The sequence below is a fragment of the Suricata suricatta genome, chromosome 9 (assembly GCF_006229205.1).
Source record: "Suricata suricatta isolate VVHF042 chromosome 9, meerkat_22Aug2017_6uvM2_HiC, whole genome shotgun sequence".
NCBI lineage: Eukaryota > Metazoa > Chordata > Mammalia > Carnivora > Herpestidae > Suricata > Suricata suricatta.
Window position 1 is genome coordinate 93774674 of NC_043708.1, and position 19977 is coordinate 93794650.

The 19977-nt window shown below is 36.8% G+C and overlaps 1 protein-coding gene across 5 annotated transcripts in view; it reads right to left on the reverse strand.

The window, feature by feature from the left end:
* Positions 1 to 19977, reverse strand: part of CCPG1 (cell cycle progression 1) — a 43299-nt gene that overhangs the window by 18844 nt on the left and 4478 nt on the right. For all 5 annotated transcript variants that reach the window (XR_003913273.1, XM_029951743.1, XM_029951744.1 and 2 more), the window contains exons 2-3: positions 2477 to 2545; positions 274 to 394 (exon numbers count right to left, since the gene is read on the reverse strand). Coding sequence is in view for 4 of the 5 variants with exons in the window: in XM_029951743.1 (XP_029807603.1) it covers positions 274 to 394; positions 2477 to 2536 (181 nt within the window). In the remaining variant the exon portion in view is untranslated. The remainder of the gene's footprint in view (positions 1 to 273; positions 395 to 2476; positions 2546 to 19977) is intronic.

A 19977-nucleotide genomic window follows, 5' to 3' on the forward strand; every position in this document is an offset into this window, starting at 1 on the left:
TCTTAACATTAGTAACGTTTAGTTACCACCTAACTCTTTATTTCCTTTAGTTACTAAAGAGTTATACGGAGACTGAAATATATACTACAGCTGCAAATAAACCCCTGGGCAGACTGGTAACACTACCTAATCCACACAAAAATTCTAGTCGTTTACTGACCTCACCATTGATCAGCCAGAAAGGCTGCCCACCTAGAAAGAAGGCAAGACTCACACTACTGTTCATAAATCCTATTTAAAAAAAAAAAAATCAGACTCCTTTTAACATCTTACCTCCTTGCTCTGAATGCAATATTTGTAGCTCCTCTTGCTCTAAAGATGTGCATTCTGGAGCGAGCTCACAGCTGTCGCTGGCTATGCCATGTTCAGAATTCACCAGCTCTATATCAGATCCCTAGGGAAAAGATGATAGTCAGTTATATGTCTATCAAATCCAGCTCAAAGCTAGATTTCACTACACGTAGATGCTTCCATTGTTTAAAGTCCTAGATGCTGCCATACTCCGAAGGGAACAGTATCTAATCTGACTCCCTTTTATTCAATTTAGTCCATAAAGGCCTATGGCAGGGAAACAGGTTTAGATTCTAAGAGAAGTCAGCCAAAAGTCAAATGATCTGCTCTATTTTATAAGCCCAAGCAATAAATTCGATCACAGAGGTAAGTTTTTAAGTTTTGCTAGTTCTATTAATTTACTTCTACTCAACATTGAAGAAGGTACTATGCAAGGCACTTTGCAATGTGTTGTGAGGTATAAAAAATTCCAATTAAAATTCAAATTTGCAGCCTATTTAGAGAAATTTCCACATGCAAATAACTATTTACCATGGCAATGCAGAACTAAAAATGTCTGAGGGCAAGGATTAAAATGTGTCTATAGGATTGATGGAGTAAATTTCCTCTGTAAAATTTTAGATTATTTTTTATTCTTCCAAGGTTGTCCTTCCTACTTTGATGTCAACTGTCTTCTCTTTAATAAAATAGTGGCTCTTACAGTTTTTTTTCTCTTATCTTAATTAGCAAAATAAAGTTAACCACTAAGTTGATTCTGCCTATCCTCATGCCCCTCTCCCAATTATTTCTGTAGTTTACTAATCCATGAAATTGAAAAGTCTAGGTTCTCCTAATATACATAACTCAAAACAGCAAAAGTTAAAAGAATCCATTAAAGAAGTGGGTTTTCAGTTTAATCCTAAAGAGAATTCTGAATGTTAAGACTCTGGGTTTGCCTAAAGTGGCAGGGAAATGACAGCAAGAGGCAGGGGTAGGGCTCAACTGGAGACTGCAGGGGACACAGGTTCTGGCCTAAAATAGAATGGCAGCAATGGAAAAGGAGAAGGAAACACATGTAAGACACATCAGCAAGAAAGAGTAGAATCTGGTAAATAGATACTGAGGGAAGAGGGATGAAAACACAAATCTACTCTGTGACAAGATTATCTCCCACAAACAGTACCCTAATGACACACTTGGCTAAGTGCTGGAGCGGCTTCCTGCCTGGCTCCACGATGCGGACTCCTCAGTAAGACTCCCACAGCGTCCTTGCTCCTCTAATGTGAATTATCCTTGAGGAAGAAGTTACTGCTATGGGAGCTGATCTAAGCTTTGTATAAGACAGGTTAAAAATAGAAAAGACACTTAGTAAAAAAAGAAAGCATTGCAATCTCAATTGGTACAGCTGCTATTAAATTTTCAAATTTTATTGCGGAAAAAAATCCTTTTTGGTTAATACTGGTTTTTAGAAGACATGAGTAACCAACTGTCTAAGCCTTAAATTATCAAAGTAATTATAAAATCCTAAAAACAAACAGGAAAACTATAGATAAATCCATTAAAACTTTAAATAGATATATAGATAGCTTTTAACTGACTGCTTCTACTCATTAGTATTTTATTTTTCTACAATGAACATATATTACCAATGTGGAAAAGAAATTAATGCTTATTATATACTAGTCATGTAACATCATACTTCTATAAGACGATTCTTTTTTTTTTTTTTTTAAGAATTCTGTCCATAGCCTTGTTTCTGTCCAAGTTCTGCTAATAACCTACCAAAAATAGAACATATGTCCTCCATGCTCCAACATTTTCTAGTTACATAATCTTGGCCAAATAACCTCTCTAAGCTCTAGTTTTCTCAACTATAAATGAGAAATGAAAACAATCTATACCACACAGGGTTGTTCACAGTTCTATGAAAATGTAAGTAAAGTGCAGGCTCTAAACAACAATAAACCTTCAATAAATATTTTCCTTATGTCTCAAAGCTGAGGAAAGCAATGTACAATAATGCAGAAGACACTGGCTCAGGAAGAATTCTGAGTAGTGAAGTTTCATATGGGTACAAAGATGTCCAAGCTAGACAATGGAACCTTAGGTTTCAATGCAGAAAAATAATGGTTTTCAAAAAACCCAGCTTACACCATTAACACTGTAATATTACAAACTGCCTTATAAAAAGTATTAAATAGCATACCTCATGATTGATGACAGTCCAACCACAAGATGAATCACTGTCACTGGAATTTTCAGACATTTTTCAGGTCTACAAATATAAAAATATATTGACACATAAGGTATACTTTTATATAGGATACATTCTATAAGCAGCGTTATACGTGCCCTCGTATGAAGCGGCTTGGTGCCTTCCAGGGGAAACTGAGACCGCCCACCCAGAGATTTATCATACAGGGTGCATAACTGCATAGCTCTATGAACAAATACAGCTAAACTTTTAAGACAAGAAAATCTCCTCAGTTAGATACACAGACAGTCATATTGTTGAAATAAAGAAACTGAGTCTGAAAGAAAATGTAGGAATTGACCAGGCAGAACTGAAGGGAAAGGAGAAGTCAATGACTGTGTGAGGAAATCAAGGGTTGAGAGACCAAACAGGGGCGTGGAAGAGCTCCCAGGCCAAGCAAAATGGAAGTCTACTGTGCTGCCAACACGAAGCGATTTAGCTTTTTCAAGCAGGGAAGGAACATGATCAAACAGTTTTTACGAAAATAACTATGTCAGCAGTACTTCACCTGAATTAAAATGGGGAAAAAGAAAAAACCAGAGATTGGTTAGAAACGGGGTCACTGACTCAAGTCCTAAAGCAGTATATATATACTGGTCACTCTACCTGGTTTGTTCTCCCCTTTCTATCTGAAACTCCTATTTAACTTCAAAACCAAGCTAATCAAATGGTATCTTACTGACTTTGTTCTACACATTTAAATCCTATGAAGGCTTCTATTATTACACACACACTGAGAACACATTAAATTCAAGTTGATGGTTGGTGTTCTAACATAACTCTACTGCAGACAATTCAATATGGAACCAGGGCTCATTTAAGAACAGGCCAAAAAATATTAGTCTGAATCTTCCATTGGTGATTCCGGAAAAATTAACATTTTAAAATGAGAAGATATAAAGAAGTACTTGGCCGCTAACAATATAAAAATCAGCAGGTTATCAGAAAAATTACTCAAAATCTAAAATAATACACAAAGATGACTGTGTGACTTTTACTGTCATACTAGAGCATTTTCTAGTAAATTTACCGGAGGTCACGTGATTGATTTCCTACTTACAACTGATTAGGGCCCAGCTAGTTTATAACTCCATAAATGTAAACTATCCCGGTAGTTCCAGTGTATCCCAAAGGCTATACAGTCTACACCTACCCAACAGAATATTAACCACTTTTATATTTTAACAATTTTATTTCAGCATTCCTTATTAGGTTTTTATATAACTCACAATTCCTCATTGAACCAGTTTTTTATGAGTTAAAAAAAAGGAAACCTTGACACATTACTATTTGTACTTTAATTCTTTTATAACAATTTGAAAATTAAGAGCTGACATAGACTACACAAAGACGGAACAATTGACTGTGCAGGAGGAAAGAAGAAAGGTCAAAGAAGGCTTTATGAAGTTACAATGTTTTTAAGGCATGGGAGACAGCAAGGTTTTTAACTTGGTTTTAATGGAAACCCCCTTTAAAAAAATGGTGTCACTGGAACGATTTCCCCAAAAAACAAAAAAAACATTACAGAGCAAAAACAAAGGCAGAAAAAATTAAATATCAAAGTTTTAAGTAAGGCAATTAATCTAGCATGAATGGAATGTTAAAAGAAAACCAGGTATGAATCTTTAAAAGTTTATATATTAGGATGAGGTACCAAGCCCGACCTGAAGGATACTAAGCCCCAGATCTGTATATTACATTAAGATGAGGTAAAGGGCCCGAGACCTGAAGGATGCAAGCCATCAGTGCAATACTCCCTAGAAGAGATGAGCACCTACGTTTAACCAGGATTCATGCGTAGGAGGGAAAAAGGAGAAGGGAAAGGGTTAGGAAAGATTTGACAAGACATGAAGATTTTTTTTTTTTTTTTTTTTTTTAATAACCAAACCAGGGGAGAGAGTGTTGGTAGGATTACTCCCAGGTTTCTGGTTTAAGTGACTGGGTAGTTGGAAAAACCATTCTATATGGAACAAGAAAAAGGATAAAGAAAATTGGCTACAGCCTAAGAAGCATTCTTCTTCCTGTGAAAGCTTCTAACCTCCTTTATAACCTACATTCTCCCTGCTGCTTTATCTCACCCCTGAGACTGACCAGTGCTTTATTTTCTTAATAACTTTCCCAAACTTGTGGGTTACCAAACCCAGTCAGAGACATTTAATGTGTGTATATCTCCTATCCTTCTCTAGGTAATTTCCATTTAAACAGTTCCTGTAAACAGGTAGCTCCTAGCTTTTGTCTCCTATGGAAGTATCTAGCTGCGCTGTGTTGAAATTAACAAAGCCAACATTTCAAAATAAAGTTATATATTTGCTAAGCTGGAACAACTAAATTTGAGTTTTTCAAATCAAGGAGCCCAATTAAATCAGGCCCCAGTTAAATTCTTTGTTTACTCATCTTAAAGAAAGGACAAGCTTGATATCTAGCCAAATAAGAAAAAAAAATTCCCTACTGGTCATAACACCAGAGAAACAGTTTGGTTAAGTAGAATTCAGAGCCCTACTAAAAAACCCTCTTAAGTTAGCAACTCTCAAAAATTAAAGCAAAATTTTAAAAACTGAGCCCCACTCTAGATACACTTACTCAAAACGTTGCCATTGTATATGAACCTCTTCACTAGTCAGTGACCTTCCTAAAATGATAATTTTATTATATTATTCCTTTAAAATGCTAAGATTTTCATGCTGTCTTCAGGGTAATGCCCAAAGCACTGAATATCTAATGTTTTATCTCTAGCATCTCATCCTCTCTCCATTCATGGCCTCATCTATCAGATTTTAATTCCCCTAAAAGGCTTGGCATTGCAGATACTGTAATCAGTTCCCTACCCCCTTACCTCAACCCAAACTCCTGTGCCCTTCCTTCCTATCTCATCCCCGAAGACTAGTATTTTCCCTAATCCACTACTTAAGACAATGCTGTGCTGTAATTGCTTATTTACCTACCTATTATATATTCCCAACACATAGCACAGTGCTTGACATTTACCAGGTACTCAAAAAGAAGGAAAGTTAAACAGATTTCTGGATGATGATAGAGTTAGTAATCTAAGTTTAAACTGTTTCTTAAGGAAATCAAAATTCTGGAGGAACCCATGAGGTTCCTCTCCCATTAGTTTGACCAAAGGTAAATGCACAAGTCCTTCCCATTTTTAAGAGCATTACTAATAATTTAGAAATATGCAGAGTTAGTGAGAAGTTACAAAGGCATAAAAAATCATACAAAGTTACAAAAAGTTAAGGGTACTTTATGAAGATGATAAACAGGAAGCACTAGAAAAGTGACTCAGGTTTCCTTTCATTCCTGAGTAGTTTCTTTGTCAGACATTTCCAGTTGCTTAGGCTTCTTGGGCATTTCAAAGATAACATCTACAAAACTTAAAATCATCATCTTGCTGTTCTCCCTGCTTTTGGTCTCTCAGAGAACAGCATTAGCCAAAAACAATCTGGCTATTAGGAAAAACCACGAAACATCAACCCCCAGATTTAGGATAACTAAAACTTCACTTGACCCCACAATCCAGGCAGGACTAACTTTTTATTCATTCCTTCCTCTACTCTTAACCTAACTGCATCATTTTGACTTCAGTTAAGTTGACAGCATCCCGATAGATCTCTAACCTGTGATCAACTCCCTTCCAGTCTCTGCTGTACCAAACTGCCCACACTGTCCAAAAACATAAATCTAGTATTTGAGCCGCTCGATCACGTAAAATTGGTCTCCACTGCATTCCAGATAAAATCCAAAGTCCTATAGTAAGAGATTCCAGAACAAGAGACATCATTTAAATTGACTCTCACTTCATAAGAAATCCTAAGGATGATTTCTTCATAATATGTAAGATTTTGTACGTAGAACTCTATGAAAGAGAATTTGACAGTAAGCATTACAAACATATGGTTTCAACAGAGAATATAATAGCACATACTGGTGATGATAAGATGTAAATTTACTCCATGGAGGCTCATCTCATTTACAAGTCTACTTACAGCAGAAAGACCAATTCTACACTAGTATAATCACACATTCTGTAGCAGACAGCACTACGGCCTAAATGTCTGTTCAGTATTTACTGAGTTTCTTAGCACTTGCTGAATACTGAAAATACTATATACCAAAGTACAAAACCGAAAGGAGTCTTGCCTCCTGGGGCTTAAATTCTATTCGTAGTTGAGCTGCATTTGAGCCCTGTGCTGGGAGAAAGCAGGGAACACTGAAAAACCTCCCAGTCCTGTTTTGTCTTCTGACAAATGACTATCTACAAAGGACAACACTTTCCTCACAAAGTCCTGGGTAAGAGTCACTTCCACCCTTGTTTACTTGTCCTTATAAAACCCCTTGGTTTCCTCCCTCTTTGAGATGTTTCTCATAAATGAACTTTCTCTATATTGCAATAACCTGAATTAAAATGATTAATCTGTGCATTTCAACTTCCACAATGGATATGTTCAATAAACAAAACATAAACAGCTAGAATACAGTGTATTTGATGGTATATTTCCTACTATGAAGAAAAATAAGAGAGGAGTACAGAAAATGCAAGGTTTTTTAAAAACCTTATTTTTAAAGAGTCAGGAAAAGCTTCATTAAGAAAGTATATTTGAAAGGCGCCTGGGTGGCTCAGGTGGTTAAGCGTCCGACTTCGGCTCAGGTCATGATGTCACGGTTCGTGGGTTCGAGCCCCGCTCAGGCTCTGTGCTGACAGCTCAGAGCCTGGAGCCTGCTTCCGGTTCTGTGACTCCCTCTCTCTGCCCCTCCCCTGCTTGTGCTCTGTCTCTCTCTCTCAAGAATAAATAAACATTAAAAAAAATTTCGTTAAGTATATTTGAGCAAATATTCGAATAGGTGAGGAAATCACTATGCAGTTAACTGGGGGAAGAGCGTTTCCGACCAAACAGCAGGTACAAAGTTGGAGGGAAGCCTGCCTACATCTCTGAATACAGCAGTAAGGCCTGTGTGGGAGAGAACGCCTGGCAAGAAAGCAGGAAAAGATGAGGACACAGGGCTAACAGGCATGTAGGGCCTTGCATATCCTAAAACTTTGCAGCTTCTTACTTTGAGTGAAAACTAAGAGGCACAGAAGAATTTTGAGGAAAGAAAGATACCATACTGGTAGCCTTATTTAGACAGCACTATGGGGGAAAGCAAAGGCAGGAACAGGAAGGTCATCTGCAAAACTACACGAATCCAGCTGGTGATGGTGGTCTGGACCAGGGTGGTAGCCGTAAAAACAGTCACAAGTGGACAGGTAACACATATATTCTGAAGGTACAGCTAAGTAACAGTACTTTCCAAAATATTGAATATAGGGTGTGAGAGAGGAGTCCTGGCATAAAAGAATACAAAAACCAAATTGCAGCTGAGAAGGAAAGACTTCAAAAGCGGTAAATTATGAAAAGAAAACCGGTGAACTATTTGAGGGCATGTTAAACTTGAGACAGCGATTATCACATTCAAGTGGAAACATCAAGCAGGAAGCTAGAGACTGAATTTAGGGGAGTTATGGGCTAAAGACGTAAAACACTTCAGGCATCAGGTGTCAAAAGCAGTAACAGCAATAACATTAATTTTATCTCGGTGAGTATAACTGCACTGAGCGTTACCTGATACGATGGTGCGCCTCATCCTTCCTGAGTAGCTACATTTTACTATGGAAAAGGATAAGGCTTCCTACCACCGTATCTTCTAGAATGAGACATGATGAAGAAGAATGGGGGCATTATTCTCTCACACGTCTATAATTCCAGTGTAAGCCAACCAGTGGGCTGTCAGCAAAGGTCTCACAAGTGCTGCTGTGCTGTAAGTGGGATCAAAGATGAGTCAGTCTTGATAGCTTTCAAGAACCTACTTCTAAAATGCTTTCCAAAGGCTATGGAACTTTCACCTCTCCAAAATGCCTGCTTTAAACCAGACTTCATCCTGAGAAAGGGAAAAGGATCCAAGACCCCAACTAATAAAGACTTTTTAAACGTCCTTTATACTTAATGTTTTCTCCAACAACAACTATTCAGAAATATTTTAAATGAGCCTATCTTCAACTGGAACATTAACAGTTCAGTCAGTCAGCATCTACTTCTCGAGCAAGCACTATGTGTCATGCACGAATTATTCCAAGTACTGGGGATACAGCACAGCAGGGTGGGAGAAAAACAGGACCTCCCCTGAAGAGTTGGCACTCTAGGGCTACAAATAAGCAATATGTGGTAAGCCAGGTGGTGGCAAATAATGGTGGAGAAAAATAAAGCATGAAGAGGGAAAACAATGTAGGGATCAGAATTTTAATAAGGTTAGGCAAGGTCTCTTACCAAAATATGAGGGCACCTATTTCTACATAAACTCAAAAGGGTAACAACCATCTTTAATTTGTGATCATCTCATGAGCAAAAACGATCTTATTTTAATCTGCATTCCTCAGATAACATAGTGGGGTTGTACATCTTTCCCAATGTTTACTGGCTACGCTTATTTCCTTTTCTGTAAATTAATGTTCCTATGTTTACTTTCCTATTGGAGTATCTTATTAATCTGCAGGAGTTCTTTAAAGTGGGTCACAAAATAATTCACTGTTACACCCATCACAAATATTTTCTTCCAAAATGATTCAGTTTTTTAAAAATACCTTCTATTATAGATATGTTTTTAAATTTTAGGCAGATGGAGGATGGAGAATGGGGTGTTTTTTAGAACACATAGATCTCTTGCTTGCTCTTAGAAAATCTTTCTTATTCCAAGGATTACAAAATTATTCTCCTATATTTTCTACTTTTTCAGTTTTGGATTTTACATTTAACTATTTAAATCTATGTATCTGCATTTTTTTCCCTTTTAGTGTAAGTTAGAAATTAACCCAGTTACTGAAATTTCATACTTTTTCTAGGATTTGAAATGCCAGTTTTTATTATATAAAGTTCTATAGGGGCACCATGTGGCTCAGTCAGTTAAGCGTCTGACTTCAGCTCAGGTCATAATCTCATGGTTCCTGAGTTTGAGCCCCATATCAGGCTCAGAGCCTGGAGCCTGCTTCAGATTCTAGATCTCCCTCGCTTTCTGTTCCTCCACCCCATTCACACTCTGTCTCTCTGTCTCTGTCTCTCTCTCAAAAATAAATAAACATAATTTTTTGAGGACTCCCCAATGACCCAGCAATAGCACTGCTGGGGATTTACCCAAGGGATACAGGAGTGCTGGTGCATAGGGGCACATGTTCATAGCAGCACTTTCAGTAGCAAATCATGGAAAGAGCCTAAATGTCCACCAACTGATGAATGGCTCAAGAAGATGTGTTTTATATATACAATGAAATACTACGTGGCAATGAGAAAGAATGAAATCTGGCCATTTGTAGCAAAGTGGATGGACCTCGAGGGTGTCATGCTAAGTGAAGTAAGTCAGAGAGAGAAGGACAGATACCATGTTTTCACTCATAGGTCTAACAGGAGAAACCAACAGAGGACCATGGGGAGGGGAAATGGAGGAAAAGAGTTAGGGAGAGGGAGGGAGGCAAATCATGAGAGACTCTTGAATACTGAAAACAAACTGAGGGCTGAAGGGGGAGGGGGAAAGGGGAAGGGGAGTGATGATCATGGAAGAGGGCACTGTGGGGAAGAGCACTGGGTGTTATATGGAAACCAACTTGAAAATACACTATAAATTAAAAAATAATTAATTTTAAAAATAAACAAAAAATTAAAAAATAATAAAGTTCTATACATGTATGAATCAATTGCTGTAGTCTCCATTCTGCTCCACTAATCTATATTCCTTGTACCAATACAATGCTGTTTTAATTATTATGGTACTTGTCACTTTCTCTAGTACCATTTTTCAACATTTTTCTTGGTCCATTCCTAAACATATATAACCACCCAAAGCAATTATATACAGACAAAGATGAAATTGACTGCAGGTTACATATAATACTTACTTCAATCTCACGCTGAGAACAGCTACTCTCTACAAAAAGTCAAACCCTTTAGGGAGATACTCAGGAACTTTCACTATCTGGCTCTAACACAGCGATCACTTGGGTCTCCCTCCCTATCTCACCTGGTCAAAGTAACCTCCTTGCTATGCCTTCTGAATACAGAATGGACACCCCTATGTCCATGTCTTCACTTACTCAAGTTACACTTCCTGGAATGCTTTCCTCCTTCCTTTCTTCTTATTTCTATATTTAAGTTCAGCTCTCCTCGATGAAATTTTTCTAGATCAGTTTCTAACGCAATGGATTCTCTTCCTGAATCTGTATCATTTACTTCTTAGTAAACTTGCCTAATGGTAGTTTGTATCACTTTTGTCCTTGAGTTACTTTGCTTGTTAGTATTATATTCAAGGCTTTGATAAAGAGCTTCAACTTTAGCCCTAACCCTAAGCTTGCCTCTGTTAAACTTAGCATAGTTATGAGTATTTTTCTAATGCTGCCTATTTTCAAAAGGGATTTAGAGCCACTATAATCACTACCACAGTGAAGAGGTCAAAAGAGAAACCCACTATTATCTAACAATTTCACCCACTCTTCAGCTTCCCAAAGTCTCTAGCAGCAAGGAAAGCGATTTGATGAAGCCTAATGCCACATCACCCCAGTGGTCTGACCCTGTTATTGTATTCCTCAATTCTAAGAGACTCTTGCAAAAGCATAGCAGAATCTATTTTAAAAAATCAAAGTCTCCAGATGGAGCTGGCTTCTGTATCACTTCAACTTCCTTTCAGCAGTCAGAGACGATGATACTCTTGCATCTATCAGGAGACCAGTCTTCCGATGTCATACGGGAGAGGCTCTCAACTTAGTCTTAAAGACAGTGAAGTCTAATTCAGATCTACACAAAGGCATTTTACTCTAACTCTGTAGCACAGACAGCCCTCTTAAAAGTGGCACACTTTAACCTTACCCCAACATAATTTTGCTTTGTTGTGATGCCACTGACATACACTAACAAGTCACTTTAAAAAGTCCTACTGAACTCATTATCTTGTTCCTTGAAACTGTTAGTAAGAATATACTTCACTACATTTTCAAGCATCTTCTTTATAAAAACCATCTGTAGAAATATCTTTCTGATTTTCGTGTTAGAATAAGAACAGAGCTTATCCTAAACAATTGGCTTCAGTAACTGAAGAGTTTTCCCTCTTGATACCTAGCCTTGGTAAAAATACAGACCTCATAATGTATATTGTGAGTAAAGGAATATCTTCATCCTTGGTTCCATTTCATAATCCCTACCATTATGCTCTCTCTGAATCATTTTTCCCTTCAACTTTTGTTGCCTTCTTGTATTTTGTTTACCTCCATAAGTTGCTTCAACCCTCTGACAACAAGATAAATTCATTCATTCACATTCATTCAGCAAATATTTACTAAACGTAAACTATATGACACTGTTCTAAATCCTTTTATTTTAATTATCATTCAGGGCTCAAAATAGATTTTGATTTGGCAAAATGCAAGGTGACTACAAACAGAAGCAAAACCATGCATATAAAGAATGGGGAGGGTATTTCAGGCAAAAAGAAGAGCATGTACAAACGCCAACAAAAGGCACAGGCAAAGAAAATTTTCGATAGTGATAGTAAATACAGTTTATATTTGCTGCAAATGTGATGTTTAACTTACTTTAAGTTTACATCCCAGTTAGTTAGCATATAGTTGAATAATGATTTCAGAGACTGAATCCAGTGGTCCATCCCCTATATATAACTCCAAGTGCTCATCCCAAGTGTCCTTCTCAATGCCCTTTGCCCACTTAGCCCATCCCCCTACCCATGGCCTCTCCAACAACCCTCAATTTGTTCTCTATATTTAAGAGTCTCTTGTGTTATGTCCCTGTCCCTGTGTTTATGTTATTTTTGCTTCCCTTTCATTATGTTCATCTGTTTTGGATCTTAAATTCCCATGAGTGAAATCATATTTTTCTTTCTCTAATTTCACTTAGCCTAATACACTCTAGTTCCATCCACACTGTTGCAAATGGCAAGATCTCATTCTTTATGATTGCCGAGTAATATTCCATTGTATAAATATACCAATTCTTCTTAATCCATTCATCCGCCAATGGACATTTGGGCCCTTTCCATAGTTTGCCTATTGTTGATAGCACTGCTATAAATGTTGGGGTGCACGTGCTCCTTAGAAACAGCATACCTGTATCCTTTGGATAAATACCTAGGTTGTTCAATTGCTGGGTTGTAGGGTAGTTCCATTTTTAATTTTTTGAGGAACCGCCATAGTTTTCTAGAGTGGTTGTACCAGTTTGCATTCCCACCAGCAATGCAAAAGGGTTCCTCTTTCTTCACCTCCTCACCAACATGTTGTTTCCTGAGTTGTTAATGTTAGCCATTCTGACAGGTGTGAGGTGCTATCTCATTGTGGTTTTGATTTGTATTTCCCTGATGATGAGTGATGTTGAGCATCATTTCATGCATCTGTTGGCCATCTGGATGTCTTCTTTGGAGAAGTGTCTGTTCAAGTCTTTAACCCACTTCTTCACTGGATTATATGTTTTTTAGGTGTTAAGTTTGATAAGTTCTTTATACATTTCGGATACTAACCCTTCATCTGATATGCCATTCACAAATATCTTCTCCCATTCCATCAGTTGTCATTTAGTTTTGCTGTTTCCTTCGCTGTGCGGAAGCTTTTTATCTTGATGAGGTCCCAATAGTTCATTTTTGTTTTTGTTTCCCTGGCCTCTGGAGACGTGTTGAGCAAGAAGTTGCTGCAGCCAAGGTCAAAGAAATTTTGACCATTCTCCTCTAGGATTTTGATGATCTCCTGTCTTACATTTAGGTCTTTCATCGATTTCAAGTTTGTTTTCGTGTATGGTATAAGAAAGTGGTCCACATTCATTCTTCTGCATGTTGATGTCAGTTTTCCCAACACCATTTGCTGAAGAGACTGTCTTTATCCCATTGGATATTCTTTCCTGGCTTTGCCAAAGATTAGTTAGCCATCCGTTTGTGGGTTTATTTCTGGGTTCTCTATTCTGTTCCATTGATCTGTTTGTTTTTTGTGCCAGTACCATACTGTCTTGATGATTACAGCTTTGTAATATATCTTGAAGGCCAGAATTGTGATGCCTACAGCTTTGGTTTTTTTTCAGGATTGCACTGGCTATTCAGGGTCTTTTCTGGTTCCATACAAATTTTAGCATTGTTTGTTCTAGCTTTGAGAAGAATGGTGGTGTTACTCTGATAGGGATTGCATTGAATTTGTAGATTGCTTTGGGTAGTACTGATATTTCAACAATATTTGTTTTTCCAGTCCATGAGCATGGATTATTTTTCCATTTTTGTGTCTTCTTCAATTTCTTTCATAAGCTTTCTATAGTTTTCAATGTATAGGTTTTTCACCTCTTTGGTTAGGTTTATTCCAAAATTTTTTTTTTATGGCTTTTGGTGCAACTATAAATGGAATCGATTCCTTGATTTCTTTCTGTTGCTTCATTATTGGTGTATAGAAATGCCATTAATTTCTGTGCAATGATTTTATATACTGTAACTTTGCTGAATTCATGGATTAGTTCTAGCAGTTTTTTTGGTGGAGTCTTTTGGGTTTTCCATATAGAGTATCATGTCATCAGCAAAGAATGAAAGTCTGACTTCCACCTTGCCAATTTAGATGCCTTTTACTCCTTTGTGTTGTCTGATTGCTGAGGCTAGGATTTCCAATACTAAGTTGAATAACAGTGGCAAGACTGGACATACCTGTCATGTCCCTGACCCTTTCTCAGTATTTCCCCATTGAGGATGATATTAGCGTTAGGTCTTTCATGTACGGCTTTTATGATCTAGAGGTATGATCCTTCTATCCCTAGTTTCTTGAGGGTTTTTATCAAGAAAGGATGCTATATTTTGTCAAATGCTTTCTCTGCATCTATTGAGAGGTTCATGTGGTTCTTATTCTTTCTTTTATTAATGTAATGTTTCACATTGATTGATTTATGGATACTGAACCAGCCCTGCATCTCAGATATAAGTCTCAACTTATCATGGTGAGTAATTCTTCTATTGTTGAGATTTTTTTTGCATCTATGTTCATCAGGGAAATTGGTCTATAGTTCTTTTTTGTGGGGTCTTTGGTTTTGGAAATCAGGTAATGCTGGCCTCATAGAATGAGTTTGAAAGTTTTTGTTTTTGTTTTTGTTTTTTTTGAACACCTTTAAAAGAATAGAGGTCTTTACATGTTTTCCAGAATTCCCCTGGAAAGCCATCCAGCTCTGGACTCTTGCTTTCTGGGAGGTTTTTTATTACTATTTCAATTTCTTTACTGGTTATGAGTCTGTTCAAAAATTCTATTTCTGGGGCACCTGGGTGGCTCAGTCAGTTAAGTGTCCGACTTGGGCTCAGGTTATGATCTCACGGTTCATGGGTTCAAGCCCTGTATCAGGCTCTGGGCTGACAGCTAGCTCAGAGCCTGGAGCCTGTCTTCAGATTCTATGTCTCCTCTCTTTCTGAGCCTCCCCTGCTTATGCTGTCTCTCTCTCTCTCTCTCTCTAATAAATAAAAAACAGTAAAAAAAAAAAAAAAAGTAAGAAAAATTCTGTTTCTTCCTGTTTCAGTTTTGGTAGTTTCTAGGATTTGTCCATTTCTTCCAGATTGCTCATTTTATTGGCCTATAATTACTCATAATATTCCCTTATTATTGTTTGTATTTGTGCAGTGTTGGTTGTGATCTCTCCTCTTTCATTCTTGATTTTATTTGGGTCCTTCCCTTTTTCTTTTTGATCAAATAAAGAGGTTATCAATTTGTTAATTCTTTCAAAGAGCCAGCTCCTGGTTTCACTGATCTGTTCTACTGTTTTTCTGGTTTCAATAGCATTGATCTGCTCTAATCTTTATTATTTCCTGTCTGCTGCTGGTTTGGGGTTTTATTTGCTGTTCTTTTTCCAGCTCTTTAAGGTGTAAGATGAGGTTGTGTATCTTTATGAAGGCTTGGAGTGCTATATACCTCCCTCTTATGACTGCCTTTGCTGCATCCAAGAGCTTTTGGGTTGTGGAGTCATCATTTTCATTGGCTTCCCTGTACTTTTTAATTCCCTCTTTAACTTCTTGGTTAACCCATTCATTGTTTAGTAAGATGTTCTTTTTTAAAATTATTTACTTTTTAAATTTATATCCAAGTTAGTTAGAATCTAGAACAACAATAATTTCAGGAGTAGATTCCTTAATGCCCCTTACCCAGCTAGCCCATCCCCCCTCCCACAACCTCTCCAGTAACCCTGTTTGTTCTCCATATTTAACAGTCTCCTACGTTTTTGTCCCCCTCCCTGTTTTTACATTATGTTTGCTTCCCTTATGTTCATCTCTTTTATATCTTAAAGTCCTCTATTGAGTAAAGTCATATATTTGTCTTTAATTTCGCTTAGTATAATACCCTCTAGTTCTATCTACATAGTTGCAAATGGCAAGATTTCATTCTTTTTGATTGCCAAGTAATACTTCATTGTGTGTGTGTGTGTGTGTGTGTGTGTGTGTGTGTGTATACACATACTACTTCTTTATCCATTCATCCATCCGTGGACATTTGGGCTCTTTTCATACTTTGGCTATTATTGATAGTGCTGCTAGAAACAGTGGGGTGCATCTGTCCCTTCGAAACAGTGTATCTCTATATCCCTTGGATAAATACCTAGTAGTGAAGTAGGGTAGTTCTATTTTCAATTTTTTGAGGAACCTCCATACTGTTTTCCAGAGAAGCTGCACCAGTTTGCATTCCCACCGACAGTTCAACAGGGTTCTTCTTTCTCTGCATCCTCACCAACATCTGTGCTGCCTGAGTTGTTAATGTTAGCCATTCTAACAGGTGTGAGGTGGTATCTCATAGTGGTTTTAATTTGTATTTCCCTGATGATGAGTGATGTTGAGCATCATTTCATGTGTTTGTTTACCATTTGGATGTCTTCTTTGGAGAAGTATCTGTTCATGTCTTTAGCCCACTTCCTCACAGGAATATTTGGGGGGTTTTTTGGTGTTGAGTTTGACAAGTTCTCTATAGATTTTGGATACTAACCATTTATCTGATATGTTGTTTGCAAATATCTTCTCTAGTGGGATGTTCTTTAATCTCCATGGACTCCTGTCTTTCCAAATTTCTTCTTGTGGTTGATTCTGAGTTTCATATTGTTGTGGTCTGAAATTAGCTGCAAGTATTATTTAAATGCACCTGGGATATATCCTTCCAAACATTTTATATAAGCATTGGTGTCAACAAGTTTTCTACTTTACTTTTTCCAATTAGCTGTTTAACAAGCTTTTTACTCTTTAAGTATTATTCAAAAATGACTTTAATGACTACACAATTATATTTATCATAGTTTATTATCCTATTAATGGATGTCTAAGCGGTGGATGGGTTTTTTAATCATTAATGAAAAACAGTGATGCAAGAAAAAAGTCATCTAAGGCTTTTACTGTCTAATAAAGATGGTTCTGTCACTATGCTTTACGGAATTTGGCAGATTTGCATTTTTAAAAAGTTATATTGACATAAGTATTTCTGTAGTTAGATGGTGAGAAATGTGCCTGTCTCAGAACTAAGGAGTCTTCAATAGGTTCATTGTAGGAGGGAAGAACTCTCCATTGAATTTGCTTTTTTCAATATTAAGTGATGATCAGTTTATACTTTTACCATCGACAGTGTCAACCTTATTTCAGTCCCCAAATTCTAGCAATAAATAAACCTAGCTTAGGAATACCTAGTACCCAGCACCCAGTAGGCATTTGTGCTATGGGAAACAGAAGCACAAACCCCAAGAAGTTGATTTCAAGGCTTACTGGCTAGAATGGTCAGGAATATCCTTTATTTGAAAAAGATTTTAAAAAAAGAAAAGAAAAAAGAAAAGAAGCAGGGAAAGACTAAGTTTCTATAGGACTTTTAAACTTTTACAGCTGATAAATTTCACAATCTATTTTCAGCAAGCAAAGGCCAAACTAAGTGGCTTTCCAAAAGCATCAAGGAATAAAAAATTTGACAGGCAATTCTGCATATGAAACTAAGTACTGGCTATCATTCTGGATGCTCACAACCTAGCACAGAAGCTTCCACTGTTAGTGTAGAAGGTAGAGGATGAAAGAGATGCAGAAATACAACAGCCACTTTCACATAAAATACTTCTGAATTTAAAAAGAAAGCAATTTCATTGTTCTCCCTATCCTGCATCCCAAAGGAAAAAAAATATCAGTTTTTTGCCAAGTGGCATCATTCAGGAATCACAACTTCCATTAAACTTCATAAATATGACGTTACAAAAGACTTTCAATATGTTGTTTGCCTTGTAAAAGATAAGCACTATTAATATATGGCTTCATAAACTTTTAAGACCACCTGGTAAAACGACTAAAGATTTAAATGTACAAAATGAAACCACAAAAAGACTCAAAGGAAGTAGAAAATAGCTTTATAATCCTGAGGAAAAGATGATCTTTTCCTGGGGTGCCTGGGTAGCTCAGTCAGTTAAGTATCTGATTCTTGATTTCAACTCAGCTTATGATCTCATGGTTTATACGAGTTTGAGCCCTGCATCCAGCTCTGCACTAATAGCACAGAGCTTACTTGGGATTCTCTCTTATTCTATCCTCTTCCCCAGTCATGCTCTCTCTATCAAAATAAATAAACTTAAAAAAAAAAAAGATCTTTTTCTAAGCTTTAAACAAAACCCAGAAAATGTAAAGGAAAAAATATAAAAATCATATACTTGTTTGCCAAAAGTAACTGTACATAAACATGAATGATATACTGAGAAAATATCAGTGACATATATGACAGAGTTTTCAAAACGCTTCAAGTGCACCAATAACCAGTAAGAAAAAAGGTTAAAGCACTGAGTGGAAATTTAGCAAAGAACATGCTCAAACAATTTATAAAACACATAAAAATAACTTAAAATAGTGAAAAAAAATGGTCACCCTTACTACCAAAGAGAAACAAGATTATTTTAATGCCTAACCAATTAACAAAGACTAAACAAGTTAACAAGTAGGATATGAGGAAATAGGTATTGCTAACAGGGGAAATGAATACTGTTAACATCTTTCAGTGATTTTTTTTTTAAAGTTTTAAAAGAAATCTCTACACCCCATGTGGGACTTGAGCTCATGACCCCAAGGTCAAGAGTCACATGCTCTTCTAACTGAGCCAGCCAGGCATCCCTCCTTTCACTGATTTTTAACAACAAAATTTTACAGGCAAAAAAACCTGTGACCCACCAATTCCATTTCAATTCCTATTCATTTCCTTTCTAAAAATTTATCTGACAGAAATGCTAACATGAGTATGAAAATATACACACAAGGGTACCTGGGTGGCTCAGTCAGTTAAGCGTCCAACTTTGGGTGAGGTCAGAATCTCACAGTTCATGAGTTCCAGCCCCACATGGGGCTCTCTGTTGTCAGTACCAATTCTGCTTCAGATCCTCTGTTTCCCTCCTCACCCGCCAGCCCTCAGCGTGTGCACACAAGCACTCTCTCTCTCTCTCTCAAAATTAAGCATTAAAAATTTGTTTAAAAATTAAAGGAAGAAAATATACTTGTGTAAGAACAGTTGAAGGAATAATTTTTATAATATAAAATTAGAAAGTAAAATGTCTACCAAGAGTGAATTAAAATTAAATTTTGTAGCATCTGTAATTAGTACAGCCATTAAAAAGATAAAGGAGATCAACATGCCTTGGCATGGAGAGATATCAACATATTTTAAAAATATGTGTAATAAAATGCTATTTATTTTAACCTATATGTACCATCAAAATTTTGAGTACCTTTCAAGTCTAAAAAAACTTAAATTATATGTAATATATGTGCTAAATTTTCAACGACCATTATTACCTTTATAGTCAGCAGAAAATAAACACTTTTTTAAAATGAAAAGACAAACCCAAGTTTAAGTATAGTATATGACTGATACAAATCCAATCATCTTCTGGATGGCCACTTTCTTCAAAACAAGTTAAAGGGCTTAAGGGAGTCAAAGAAAAATGTTTACTATTTGAGGCATGAAACGTTTACTGTGGCAAACAGACACTAGAGAAGATAGCATTACTGAGGGCTTTGATGAGTCCACAGTGCAATAATCACAGCACTAAGTCGTGGGTCCTATGGCCGCTCTGCCTCTTGGTTCATGTGAGTGGATGCAAAGATAAACATAATTGATCTTTGTAAGTAACCCTCTCCTAGTTCTAATGGAGTGGAATTTCATTTAAAACACCGAAATCTATCACTAAAGATAGGTCTCTGGAAAAAATATAGAACAGAGTAGTAATTTCACTTTATCCGTGCCCAGAAAGAGGCACCAACACTGTTATGTACAGCAGATTAACCTTTTGATCTAGAAAACAAATTCTCTAAGAAGTGAATCAATACACAATTTCTTCACAAGTTTCCTCTATGATGTAACATCCCTCAAATTGGGAAACAAAAGCAACTACTACCATATTCAGAGATTATTCTTTTTTGCCTCAATCTAA